The sequence below is a fragment of the Mytilus californianus genome, unplaced genomic scaffold (genome assembly GCF_021869535.1).
Source record: "Mytilus californianus isolate M0D057914Y unplaced genomic scaffold, xbMytCali1.0.p SCAF_10, whole genome shotgun sequence".
In the NCBI taxonomy this organism is placed as follows: domain Eukaryota; kingdom Metazoa; phylum Mollusca; class Bivalvia; order Mytilida; family Mytilidae; genus Mytilus; species Mytilus californianus.
This window is the reverse complement of record NW_026262582.1, coordinates 76,322,033-76,337,726: the sequence shown is the minus strand read 5'-3', so window position 1 is coordinate 76,337,726 and position 15,694 is coordinate 76,322,033. Positions and strand designations below refer to the sequence as shown.

Below are 15,694 nucleotides of genomic sequence, written 5' to 3'. Positions count from 1 at the left end.
CCTGTGTGGATGTTTCAACATGTGTGTGACAGTGAGTGAACTCCCTGTGTGGATGTTTCAGCATGTGTGTGACAGTGAGTAAACTCCCTGTGTGGATGTTTCAACATGTGTGTGACAGTGAGTAAACTACCTGTGTGGATGTTTCAGCATGTGTGTGACAGTGAGTAAACTACCTGTGTGGACGTTTCAGCATGTGTGTGACAGTGAGTAAACTACCTGTGTGGATGTTTCAGCATATGTGTGACAGTGAGTGAACTTCCTGTGTGAATGTTTCAACATGTGTGTGACAGTGAGTGAACTACCTGTGTGGATGTTTCAGCATGTGTGTGACAGTGAGTAAACTACCTGTGTGGATGTTTCAGCATGTGTGTGACAGTGAGTAAACTACCTGTGTGGATGTTTCAGCATGTGTGTGACAGTGAGTGAACTACCTGTGTGGATGTTTCGGTGTCGGATGGATCTAAAAAATCTCAGACATTTTGATTTTCCAATCTTACACAACATCAACCAGCTGATAACATTAAATATTCATTGTCTTGACGTATCAAATATTCATTGTCTTGAAGTATCAATACCATTGTGTTACGATCGCTTCAAATTAAAAATTAATTAAAATCTCCGCTTCCATGATAGTTCCGTTTTATTACTAACTAAAACTAATCTCTTGGTAGATATATTATTTATTTTATTTTTACCTCAAAGACTTTTACAGGAAAATGACTGACTGAGTCAATTAGTGATAGAAACTTTTCTCCCTGTCAAGTTCAGCAATCAAGTCAAATATCTATGTTATATGTTTCTGCATTCACATGTGAAACTGTTTATAGAAAACTTTTATTTACTGAAGTCTCTGATAAGAAATTAAATAAAAATTATAATATTTAACCAGAAAATGATTCTTTATGCAAATTCAGTTAGTAATTTTGTTCTTTTGAGGAAAAACCTTTATTCTAGGAGGGGTACATGTTGGGGATATAACATTGGTAATTAGAGCTATGGCAGTTCTTTTGAGTAACAAGGGAGGGGTTATATGTAGGTAAATGTTCTTCAAATCACAGGAATGAATGGTGAAAAAAGTATAAAGAAAGCATGTGTAAATGTTCAACCATTTGAGAATTCGACCAAGAGCTACTGGCTCTTCATAGGGAATCTAAAGAAATCAACAACACATTAATTACTCCATTAACCTTTGACCTGGAGCTACTGGCTCTTCATAGGAATCTAACAATCACCAATATATTAATTACACCATTAACCATTTATTAACTGTCAAATAACAGTTGCTATTGGCGATGAGTACATACTGCTTATTGAGACATGCAGTAATGTAAATACTCAGAAGAGAGCTGCTCTCATAAGTACCAGTAAACATAAGGTACCAGTTCAGTTACCAGTGAATTGACATTGACTGTTTACCCAACAGTGTAAAATGTTTAACTTTTCACAACATCTGATTGAATATTGCTCCTGAATCCCTAGAGAGTTATCTAATTTACTGTTGTTATTTATTAGTAAACTGAGAAGATGTTTTCACACAAAGACTGAGTTAGCTAACATTGAAGTAAACAAGCTCTTTTATACAAAGCCGTAATGCGAATAATAATACATAAAAAAATGTCATGACATTTAACAATTAACAATCTTCCTGCAAAAAATACTGCAGATTTAATTTTATTCCCGCACTGTAAGCCTTTCAACAATGACTTAAACCTTAACCCCTAGTACGCTATATAAGAATAATGATATGTAATGAAATTTAAAAGAGAAAATACTCTGAAGTTCTACAATATGAATATCTAATATTTAACCATATCAATACAATTATCAGTACAGGCAACAAAGTTGTTGAAACACAAGTATATATTTGTATTGTATGTTGTTAAAATATATTTATATCTTCATAAAAAAATCAAAATAGAAGATATACGTCTTAACTTCTGTCTTATTGACTTTAAACTGAGTATATATATATATATATATACGTCTTAACTTCTGTCTTATTGACCTTAAACTGAGTATATATATATACGTCTTAACTTCTGTCTTATTGACTTTAAACTGAAATATATACAGACTATCTGATCCGTTACTCTGATCAATGCATACAATTAGTTCATATTATATTTATGACCCAACGAAAAGTAGGATAAACATTATGAATAAACTATAGAAAGAATTTGAACACTATAATAAATAACCCTTTGATCATTTTCTAGAAATTTATAAAAAATATTTTTACAGTTAATTTCATTTAGTAGATTGGAGCCAAATATATGATGTCTATATTTTAGGTGTATAAATAAAGCATTTAAACTATCCATAGACAATTTGGAAAACAGTAAAAAGAAATTTAACATTTTGTCAACTTTTATTCTATGTTTTACTGGGTTTTTTTTAGTACATTTATCTATAAATAAAATCTCTACTTTAGAAAATTTCAGAAAAACCCTAGAATTCATATACAAAATATTTAAACCATTACAAATATTGAACTTTCCTACCTGCGACGTAAGATCATCAATTTCTCTACCCAAACGTCAATAAATTCATTAGTGTTAAACAGTTATGGTTACATGGAATCTTTCCGGCATCTGACTCAATAAAGCCAATACTACATATATATCTCCAAAGTGGGAGGTGACACCAGGTGTCTCTCTGATTCCCATGGTAACCATTTACAGGAATATCATGTAGAATCATGTTTGAGGAAAATCCAAGTTTTGATCAGAAAATACGTTTATAATTAAGGCTAGATTATTAGGTGGTAATATGAGGCTTTGGTCATATATATACCATCTGATGATTGAGAAATTATCTTGTCGCAAGGTGTGGCATTGTTTGAAATCAGGTAGAGAAATGATCTCGTAGTTAGGTGTGGTTTTACCAGGGATCAGAGATAAAAACTTTTGTTATTAGGCCGGTGTCTCATTCTGATTTAAATCATTGAGTATTTTAATTGATCAGCTCAACTAATATTCTATATAATTTTCATTTTTTTTTTTCATCCTTTAAAATCTAATCATTCATCATGTCTGATACAAAGAAATACGAAGGTTTAAGACTTGATGAATATATTGAGACTAAATTGTTGAAGCAATACGACAGGTATCCTACCCCCCCCCCCCCCCCAAAAAAATGAAAAGAAAAGAAAAATAGGTGTGGTCTAAAGCCAAGAGAACACCTGTTTACACCTGAGTGTTACACCTGTGTGTTAGTAGCCAGATGGAATCAGAGACAACTATTATTTTTCTTCTACATAGTTATAGATTTTACTCTGTAATGATATATCACCAATATAGCCAGGCAGCAGGGAAAATAAACACCAGAGATTTGAACAATACATGAAAAGATTCAACAAACACTTCCCTAATTCCCTAATGGAAAGATTTGTGGTGTATTAACTGACACAAAATCCCAAAAGGTTCACCATTTTTATCCTAATAATTCTAATGATTTTCATCTTTATACGATACATTTATAGCATTTAATGATGTCTAGCTATATCCATGTTTTAGTAGACCTGATGAAAGTATATCAACTGAGGTTGTAGTCTGAAGTCAATATATCTTCATTAGGTCTATAAAAAAATGTATTGGGTATTATGAAAAGGCTACAATAATGTTCTATTAATTCAAAAGCAGCATGTCTAATAATGATACATGTAATTCAAAATATACTTTGTTTTAGACCATTTCTAATCTCTTTTGCTGTTATGTTAAACATTAGGTAACTGAGACAAATCAGACCACTTTTAAGACAACTCGGACCACTTTCAAAGACAACTGGAATCACTTTAAATGACAAATCAGACTCAGACCAGTTTGAAAGAGAACTCAAATCAGTTTGAAAGAGAACTTGGATCTGTTTGAAAGACAACTCAGATCTGTTTGAAAGAGAACTCAGATCTGTTTGATAGACAACTCGGACCACTTATGAAAGCAACACAGAGAAGTTGGAAATACTACTATGATTATTTAATAAACATCTGGGAGGCCATTGTTTTATATGTTCATTGCATTAAAGGTATTTATTGTTTTATTCACTTTATGGAGACATTTGTTAATGCCACTGTGTTTTCAAATGAAATGTTAAAAAAAATGTAATTTGGCAAACGTATTTATCTGAATGTAAGTCATGAAATAATCAATAGTTACAGAAATATGGCAAAAACAAAACTGATTAAATTGCAGCAGGTCGAAATTTGCCATAAGTTTAAAAAGATCAGTGAGGGAAATGAGAAGTAAAAATCTATAAAAAAAAACAACAACAGAATTTATATCAAATGTAAAGCCATGAAGACATGATATGGTCTCTAAATAAATTTCATTTTCCAATAAAAAATTAAGCCTTACAAATTACATTGTGTATTTGAATCTGTCCCCATCTCTGATTTGTTTTTAACATGTCATCAAAAAGAGGTCAGAGTTGTCTTTAAAACTGATAATGTTTGAAGTCATTGAAATTACCCTTTAACCTGATACTATCATAGGTGAAGCATAACAATTTTTGTCACTCTCTTTTTTGGTTAATAATTCCTGGTTCCCTGTCAATTTGTTTTCTTATGGTTCCCAATCAAGACTAACATGGTTCCCTGTCTAAACTTCTGTATACTGTTATGTCCATAACAACTGTCTTGTGTCCAGTTAGAACCTTACAAATTCTCCCTATCTGAATCCCCTGTATACGTCAAGCAAATTACATTGGTCTGGTTCCCAGTCAGATCCTTAGCATAGCTCCCTGTCTGATCCCCTGTATACTTCAAGCAAATTACATTGGTCTGGTTCCCAGTCAGATCCTTAGCATAGCTCCCTGTTGATCCCCTGTATACTTCAAGCAATTACATTGGTCAGGTTCCCAGTCAGATCCTTACTCTAGTTCCCTGTCTGAATCCCCTATTAACTTCAAGGCAATAACATTGGTCTGGTTCTCAGTCAGAACCTTACCCTCAGTTCCTTGTCTGAACCCCCTGTATACTAATTCAAGCCAATAACACCTGACTGGTTCCCAGTTAGATCCTTACCCTTAGTTCCTTGTCTGAACCCCCTGTTTACTAATTCAAGCCAATAACACCTGTCTCTCTAAGAGGAAAATCAATGACTGCTCTCTTCATTTTTGTCCGTTATTTCTGATAGGTTTAATTAGTCCTGTCAATTCTATTGTAACGTAAGACTGAAATAACAGATTAATATAAGGACAAAATTGTAGCATCTCTATTTTCCAATTAGACCCAGCTTGTTGTTGGAACAGAGTTATAGGTAATTACTGACCTCAATAACAAAATGTGGAGATCAGGAAATATTAGTTGACTTTCTCAATACAAATGAATATCATATAATTCCTCTATACAATAACCTTTTTAATAACTAAAATATATCTGTCTATTATTGAGAACTCCATTATTTTACCACAAATATAATTTTGACATTTCTAAACTGACAATTGGTTCAAGGTTAAATCTTAGTTTAATAAAAATTAAAGTGTGTATTTGAACATGCCTGCATATACCATCCTGAGTGACAATTAGACAAAAAAAGGCCTATAAATCTCTTACTCTATCCAAAAACATAACCTTAATTTAATCCCTTTTAATGGCAAATGCAATCGATTAACCTAGCTATACTTTTATTGTAACCATGATATTTAACATAAAGTTCAGTAAAGCTTGATGTAAGATTAAAAAGTTGGTAAACTTAAAACATTAACTTTAAATACAAATAGTTCTGCTGACATGAAATAACAAGAATGTGTCCACAGCACACAGATGCCCAACTTCCACAATCATTTTCTATGTTCAGTGGACCGTGAAATTGGGGTCTAAACTCTAATTTGGCATTAAAATTAGAAAGATCATATCATAGGGAACATGTGTACTAAGTTTCAAGTTGATTGGACTTCAACTTCATCAAAAACTACCTTGACCAAAAACTTTAACCTAAAGCGGGACGGACGGACGTATGAACGGAGAGACGGACAGACAAACGGATGAACGAACAGACGCACAGACCGAAAAATATAACGCACCTAGGTGGGGCATAAAAGGAGTTTTTGTTCCAAATTATCTCAGAAACTATTTTTTAATAGAATTGTTTGACTACAATGTACAGGTCTTACTGAAGATTTATTTAGTCTCACTTATAGACCAACATATTTCTGATATATTATACATGACAATTAATGCAACTTTTACATAGAACTAATTCTTCTCACAATTTATAAAAAAGCTATAACTGTTATAAATGCATTTGATTTAATACATGATAGTATAACATGCTACATATCAGAATAATAATTATAAAATCTCATTAAAACTCCCACAAACATCAGGCAATAGTCAAATATCATTTACTTCTATAAATTCAATGCCTAATCACACTGTACATAAGACGTTGAGGCCGTGACACTGAATGACTATCTCTAGTAAGATTTTATAAGTAAAAGGTTTTTACAATAACACAGCTTGAGACAGAAGTTGTAAAACAGAGTAGTAATACAGTAAACAAATCTTTCAAATTACATCTTTAATTATGGAAATGTTTAATGAAAATTACTTCCCAAAAAAAGAAAAGTGTAATGAAATATATATGACCTCTGTACATCTTGAAAAACAAAACAGACTTCTAAACAAACATCCTTCATATGTGCTAAAATAATACTTCTATGGAAATAGCATGCCTTGATGTAATGTAATCTGTTATGATTTTTGTTGTTTTTATATAAAACTATTTAAGATTCTAACAATACACCATGCTCTTCTTTCCATAAGGTTTGTATGGGCAGGGATACAGTTTGTCCTTTCTAGTTCTATACTGTAAATTCAGAAATTATTGCGAGGTTTTTATTAATGCCAATGATGTGACTACTTGAGTATCGCAATAACAAAAACTCTACTTGAGTATCGCAATAACAAAAACTCTACTTGAGTATCGCAATAACAAAAACTCTACTTGAGTATCGCAATAACAAAAACTCTACTTGAGTATCGCAATAACAAAAACTCTACTTGAAACTCTACTCGAGTATCGCAATAACAAAAACTCTACTTGAGTATAGCAATAACAAAAACTCTACTTGAGTATAGCAATAACAAAAACTCTACTTGAAACTCTACTCGAGTATCGCAATAGCAAAAACTCTACTTGAGTATCGCAATAACAAAAACTCTACTTGAGTATCGTAATAACAAAAACTCTACTTGAGTATCGCAATAACAAAAACTCTACTTGAAACTCTACTCGAGTATCGCAATAACAAAAACTCTACTTGAAACTCTACTTGAGTATCGCAATAACAAAAACTCTACTTGAGTATAGCAATAACAAAAACTCTACTTGAGTATCGCAATAACAAAAACTCTACTTGAGTATAGCAATAACAAAAACTCTACTTGAAACTCTACTCGAGTATCGCAATAACAAAAACTCTACTTGAGTATCGCAATAACAAAAACTCTACTTGAGTATCGTAATAACAAAAACTCTACTTGAGTATCGCAATAACAAAAACTCTACTTGAAACTCTACTCGAGTATCGCAATAACAAAAACTCTACTTGAGTATCGCAATAACAAAAACTCTACTTGAGTATCGCAATAACAAAAACTCTACTTGAAACTCTACTCGAGTATCGCAATAACAAAAACTCTACTTGAGTATCGCAATAACAAAAACTCTACTTGAGTATCGTAATAACAAAAACTCTACTTGAGAATCGCAATAACAAAAACTCTACTTGAAACTCTACTCCAGTATCGCAATAACAAAAACTCTACTTGAGTATCGCAATAACAAAAACTCTACTCGAATAAAAACTCTACTTGAGTATCGCAATAATAAAAAGTCTACTTGAGTATCGCAATAATAAAAACTCTACTTGAGTATCGCAATAACAAAAACTCTACTTGAGTATCAAAATAACCAAAACTCTACTTGAGTATCGCAATAACCAAAACTCTACTTGAGTATCGCAATAACCAAAACTCTACTTGAGTATCGCAATAACAAAAACTCTACTTGAGTATTGCAATAACAAAAACTCTACTTGAGTATCGCAATAACAAAAACTCGCATTCTGATATCAAATACGATATATCTGTATGTAGCTTTTCCTAAAATCGAAATAATTCAATTCGCATTTTTGTTAATTCTTCAAAAATCACAATAATAAATGAATGCAATAATTTCTGAATTTACTGTTATTAAAAACAAGTTGAAAATGGACTATCATTAACTTCCAAATAGACGTGATGACAAGGTTTATATGGAGTACAGGAACACTTAAAAATTACTATATCTAAATGGATTTATAACTGTTATTATGACCTAACATCTGCACATGCAATCCGAGTTAAAACCTCTGCAGGAAAATTTGAAAAAGACTGCCATAAAATATTTCCTCATTTTAATTTCTAAAAAAACTGAGAATTATAATGAAGCAAAAGAAACTATAATCAATTTATTCAGTTTCCTAAAGTAATAAATCTCAAACTACAGAAAGCTTTATTGATATCATGCAGAAAATGAAACGTTAAACTTTCTTATGACTTTGATCTTCTTGATTTTATGATAGGCTTCACATTTAACATACTTTCATGTAATATTTCTCACATGATTATTAAACTGCATTTAACCACAAAGACTGCTCACAATGGAGAGATGAAAAAGGAAATACTAAAAAATAAAATCTTAATAAAAGAGTTCCAATGTCCACTGTATTGCACATATTCTATCTGTACAATTGTAATAACTAAAACAAAAACATTCTATTTGCATCTTTAACCTTTTTTGTGAACATCTTAAAGAAATGTTACTCTAATGGGAGCACTTACAAGTCAGTTACTCTTTGGAGCACTTACAAGGCAGTTACTCTTGGGAGCACTTACAAGGCAGTTACTCTTGGGAGCACTTACCAGACAGTTACTCTTGGGAGCACTTACAAGGCAGTTACTCTTGGGAGCACTTACAAGACAGTTACTCTTGGGAGCACTTACAAGTCAGTTACTCTTGGGAGCACTTACAAGGCAGTTACTCTTGGGAGCACTTACAAGACAGTTACTCTTGGGAGCACTTACAAGGCAGTTTTCCTTTTATGTAAATTTTATAAAAATCTGGCAAGAATTATAAAGGTGAGAGAGCTTGCAAGACTGGACGCATGGACACCTGGTATTCTATGTCCATCACAATATGTCATGCTGGGGACAAGGGTAATTATATAGGTGAGAGAGCTTAAAAGACTGGGTGTACAGACGCCTGGTATTTCTATGTCCACAACAACTTGTCGTGCTGGGGACAAAAGTTATAACCATGTAGAAAGAAACATGTACATAGCAATTGAAAAATCTTTTTTATATTATAGGTAATAGAAATTTTGGCCATAGGCATCACAGTGTTACTAGAGACATTAGTTGTTGAAATTATGTGCATTTGGTGCAGTGAAGTTCACATCCTACTACCAGTTAGACTTATTACTGAGTTTGTACTAACATAAGCAACATGACGTGTGCCACATGTGGAGCAGGATCTGCTTACCCTTCCAGAGCACCTGAGATCACCCCCAGGTTTTGGTGGGGTTCGTCCCCACAATCAATCACAATTATTTATAGTTTTGATCTGTGTATTACCTTTTGCATCTGCCATACTTATAGCAGTGTGAACTGTAAATGTTTTGATTGTCATATATATATATATATATATATACATACATGATAAATACTTTTACAATAAAGTTATTAATATCATTTATATCTGCAAGTAGTTAATATGGCAGATTTTTGTCAATTTGTATTAGTCCCCTGTCATCAGCTATAAAGACTATCTTTTCACTTTACATAAATTTGTCATTTCAGGGCCTTTTATAGCTGACTATGTGGTATGGGCTTTGCTCATTGTTGAAGGCCGTACAGTGACCTAATCTGAGTCATTTGGTTTCTTGTGGAGAGTTGTCTCATTGACAATCAAACCACATCTTCTTATTTTTATATATGCATGATATGCATGTTGTGTGCTCTTTGGTCTGGTTGATGTCTCTTTGACATATTCCCCATTTCCATTCTCAATTTTATGATACATGTATAGGGAAATCTGGACTTTAATAGAGTTCAACCAAGTTTGAACTTTTACAGCGCTGGTCCATAATACCCATAAAATGTGATTGGATAGGTAGGAAGGCAGGAAACAGTCCTGGTCAATAATACCCATAACATGTGATAGGATAGGAAGGGAGGCAGGAAACAGTTCTGGTCAATAATACCCATAACATGTGATAGGATAGGTAGGGAGGCAGGAAACAGAACTATAGCTTAACAACTAAGTGGCAACTTTTAAAATTCTTAAAAACAGACATGACATCTTTTTATGAAATAAAACAAAAAATAATCTTGATTTCTTGTAAGATACATACCAAATTATATGCAGCTAACAACAAGGCTTCAACACCTCCACAACTCTGGAATAAAAAAATATATTTAATATGAGAAAGACTGTGATCACATGTTTCTAAAATAGAAAGTTGATTAAAATCTACAATAGAAATACACCCTGGAAGACAGCCTAATGTAAAAATATGGTTAATAAATTTCTGTTTGTAGACAGTAAAATGACTTTTTAATATCAAATAGTTAAGATTTGCTTTTTTTAGGGGAAAGTTTCAAATTGCGTAAGTCTTCAAGTCTACAGATTATTGCTTTTTTCAATGCATTTATAGTAAGAGAAGTCAAATGTGTTAGCTGGAAACATATAATATGACTTTTCTGCCATTTGCTACTAAGACATCAAGATGTTCAAAGAAGTGATACATAAAATGGAAACATTTGAATTACTATCGTTGGTGGGGCATAAAAATTAAAACTTGCAGTGTGCCACTCACAATTCAAAGAAACGGGAAACAGGAAGTAGGAAAGAAGTGTCTGATATAGACTAAATGGGCTCCCATTTCAAAACTTATCACTGCTAAGCTGCTGACCAAATATTAAGTCAACGTGTTCTGTTGCACTGAAGAAGTGTAACAGAACATTGAAATATTCACAGTATTAGCAATCTGGCTGCAATAAGGTGGCTGACACATTAAAACTACCTACTGTCAAGCTGCTGTCTAAATATGAAATCCTTCTGTTCAGTAGTATCAGAGAAAGGTGACAAACAGACAGAAGGATGAACAAATGAACATGATAACAATAAAGCCCCATTCCTAGAGTACTAGGGGTACAACCAGGAATACTGTGATCAGAGTTTTTAAATTCATATCCTTTAAGTCTATGTTTAGCTGAATAAAACCCCCAAAAATTATTTGAATAAAAAACAGATGTAACAGTGTCCAAAGTTTGGAACCTTGTCAATGATTGTGTTCCATTATACATTTACAACTTGATTTATATGTGAGTGGAAACATTATTACATATATATGGTAAAGTGACATTGGTAGAGATAGCTGTCTTGTGTTCATTACGTTATTTTTGGTTTTATTAAGTTGTTGTCTCTTATATTATCCTAACCCTGCATCTCCTTCTTTAAATATTCATACATACAGAACACTTAAAGTCAAACCCACCAGCCATGATGAAACTGAACTGACATTAATATAATTTCCATAAAAATATGTTTCATTACAAAACATAAGTAAAAACTATCAAGACTATAGGTTAGAGGAAAACTATCACATTTCAATTTCATTAAAAACAATACATTTTGCTCTAGGTTAGATGATTCTGCTTGAATGTATTTTATTTCTTCCCATAAGACTGGTGTAATGTCTTCCACAAACACTTAAAGATATTTTATTTGCTTTTTATTGATAATAAAAAAGTCTAACAGACCTTGTAATGATATGGTGTTATTACTATTTACAATAAACATGTCCCCCAAACAAGACTGAATCAAATTATATATACAGTCAGTCAGACCTAAACAAGACTAGTCTCCTTATATTTAAAATCAGCAAGACCCAAACAAGACTGAAACACTTTATATCTACAATCAACAAGTCCTAAACAAGACTGAAACACTTTATATCTACAATCAGCAAGTCCCAAACAAGACTGAAACACTTTATATCTACAATCAGCAAGTCCTAAACAAGACTGAAACACTTTATATCTACAATCAGCAAGTCCTAAACAAGACTGAAACACTTTACAACAAGACCCAAACAAGACTGAAACACTTTATATCTACAATCAGCAAGACCCGAACAAGACTGAAACACTTTATATCTACAATCAGCAAGTCCTAAACATGACTGAAACACTTTATATCTACAATCAGCAAGTCCTAAACAAGACTGAAACACTTTATATCTACAATCAGCAAGTCTAAACAAGACTGAAACACTTTATATCTACAATCAGTAAGACCCGAACAAGACTGAAACACTTTATATCTACAATCAGCAAGTCCTAAACATGACTGAAACACTTTATATCTACAATCAGCAAGTCCTAAACAAGACTGAAACACTTTATATCTACAATCAGCAAGTCCTAAACAAGACTGAAACACTTTACAACAAGTCCTAAACAAGACTGAAACACTTTATATCTACAATCAGCAAGACCTGAACAAGACTGAAACACTTTATATCTACAATCAGCAAGTCCTAAACATGACTGAAACACTTTATATCTACAATCAGCAAGTCCTAAACATGACTGAAACACTTTATATCTACAATCAGCAAGTCCTAAACAAGACTGAAACACTTTATATCTACAATCAGCAAGTCCTAAACAAGACTGAAACACTTTACAACAAGTCCTAAACAAGACTGAAACACTTTATATCTACAATCAGCAAGACCTGAACAAGACTGAAACACTTTATATCTACAATCAGCAAGTCCTAAACAAGACTGAAACACTTTATATCTACAATCAGCAAGTCCTAAACATGACTGAAACACTTTATATCTACAATCAGCAAGTCCTAAACATGACTGAAACACTTTATATCTACAATCAGCAAGTCCTAAACAAGACTGAAACACTTTATATCTACAATCAGCAAGACCTAAACAAGACTGAAACACTTTATATCTACAATCGTCAAGTCCTTAACGAGACTGAAACACTTTATATCTACAATCAGCAAGTCCTAAACAAGACTGAAACACTTTATATCTACAATCAACAAGTCCTAAACAAGACTGAAACACTTTATATCTACAATCAGCAAGACCAAAACAAGACTGAAACACTTTATATCTACAATCAGCAAGTCCTAAACAAGACTGAAACACTTTATATCTACAATCAGCAAGACCTAAACAAGACTGAAACACTTTATATCTACAATCGGCAAGTCCTTAACAAGACTGAAACACTTTATATCTACAATCAGCAAGTCCTAAACAAGACTGAAACACTTTATATCTACAATCAGCAAGTCCTAAACAAGACTGAAACACTTTATATCTACAATCAGCAAGTCATAAACAAGACTAAAAAACACTTTATATCTACAATCAGCAAGACCCAAACAAGACTGAAACACCTTATATATACAATCAGTGAGACCTAAACAAGACTGAAACACTTTATATCTACAATCAGCAAGTCCTAAACAAGACTGAAACACTTTATATCTACAATCAGCAAGTCATGAACAAGACTGAAACACTTTTTATCTACAATCAGCAAGTCCTAAACAAGACTGAAACACTTTATATCTACAATCAGCAAGACCAAAACAAGACTGAAACACTTTATATCTACAATCAACAAGTCATAAACAAGACTGAAATACTTTTTATCTACAATCAGCAAGTCCTAAACAAGACTGAAACACTTTATATCTACAATCAGCAAGACCAAAACAAGACTGAAACACTTTATATCTACAATCAGCAAGTCCTAAACAAGACTAAAACACTTTATATCTACAATCAGCAAGTCCTAAACAAGACTGAAACACTTTATATCTACAATCAGCAAGTCCTAAACAAGACTGAAACACTTTATATCTACAATCAGCAAGTCTTAAACAAGACTGAAACACTTTATATCTTCAATCAGCAAGTCCTAAACAAGACTGAAACACTTTATATCTACAATCAGCAAGTCCTAAACAAGACTGAAACACTTTATATCTACAATCAGCAAGTCCTAAACAAGACTGAAACACTTTTTATATACCAGCAGCAAGTCCTAAACAAGACTGAAACACTTTATATCTACAATCAGCAAGTCCTAAACAAGACTTTAACACATTATATCTACAATCAGCAAGACCAAAACAAGACTGAAACACTTTATATCTACAATCAGCAAGTCCTAAACAAGACTGAAACACTTTATATCTACAATCAGCAAGTCCTAAACAAGACTGAAACACTTTATATCTACAATCAGCAAGTCCTAAACAAGACAAAAACACTTTATATCTACAATCAGCAAGTCCTAAACAAGACTGAAACACTTTATATCTACAATCAGCAAGTCCTAAACAAGACTGAAACACTTTATATCTACAATCAGCAAGTCCTAAACAAGACTGAAACACTTTATATCTACAATCAGTGAGACCTAAACAAGACTGAAACACTTTTATATCTACAATCAACAAGTCCGAAACAAGACTGAAACACTTTATATCTACAATCAGCAAGTCCTAAACAAGACTGAAACACTTTATATCTACAATCAGTGAGACCTAAACAAGACTGAAACACTTTTATATCTACAATCAACAAGTCCGAAACAAGACTGAAACACTTTATATCTACAATCAGCAAGTCCTAAACAAGACTGAAACACTTTATATCTACAATCAGTGAGACCTAAACAAGACTGAAACACTTTTATATCTACAATCAACAAGTCCGAAACAAGACTGAAACACTTTATATCTACAATCAGCAAGTCCTAAACAAGATTGAAACACTTTATATCTATAATCAGCAAGTCCTAAACAAGACTGAAACACTTTATATCTACAATCAGCAAGACCCAAACAAGACTGAAACACTTTATATCTACAATCAGCAAGTCCTAAACAAGACTGAAACACTTTACAACAAGTCCTAAACAAGACTGAAACACTTTATATCTACAATCAGCAACTCCCAAACAAGACTGAAACACTTTATATCTACAATCAGCAAGTCTTAAACAAGACTGAAACACTTTATATCTACAATCAGCAAGTCCTAAACAAGACTGAAACACTTTATATCTACAATCAGCAAGACCAAAACAAGACTAAAACACTTTATATCTACAACCAGCAAGTCCTCAACAAGACTGAAACACTTTATATCTACAATCAGCAAGTCCTAAACAAGACTGAAACACTTTATATCTACAATCAGCAAGTCCTAAACAAGACTGAAACACTTTATATCTACAATCAGCAAGTCCTAAACAAGACTGAAACACTTTATATCTACAATCAACAAGTCCGAAACAAGACTGAAACACTTTATATCTACAATCAGCAAGTCCTAAACAAGATTGAAACACTTTATATCTATAATCAGCAAGTCCTAAACAAGACTGAAACACTTTATATCTACAATCAGCAAGACCCAAACAAGACTGAAACACTTTATATCTACAATCAGCAAGTCCTAAACAAGACTGAAACACTTTACAACAAGTCCTAAACAAGACTGAAACACTTTATATCTACAATCAGCAACTCCCAAACAAGACTGAAACACTTTATATCTACAATCAGCAAGTCTTAAACAAGACTGAAACACTTTATAT

General features: G+C 32.7%; 1 protein-coding gene across 1 annotated transcript in view; it reads right to left on the bottom strand.

The window, feature by feature from the left end:
• The window catches only part of LOC127718560 (hyccin-like), an 88,933-nt gene that overhangs the window by 27,405 nt on the left and 45,834 nt on the right, over positions 1-15,694 (bottom strand). Inside the window, exon 5 of the mRNA XM_052224626.1 lies at positions 10,396-10,440. Coding sequence (XP_052080586.1) covers positions 10,396-10,440 — 45 coding nt within the window. The remainder of the gene's footprint in view (positions 1-10,395; positions 10,441-15,694) is intronic.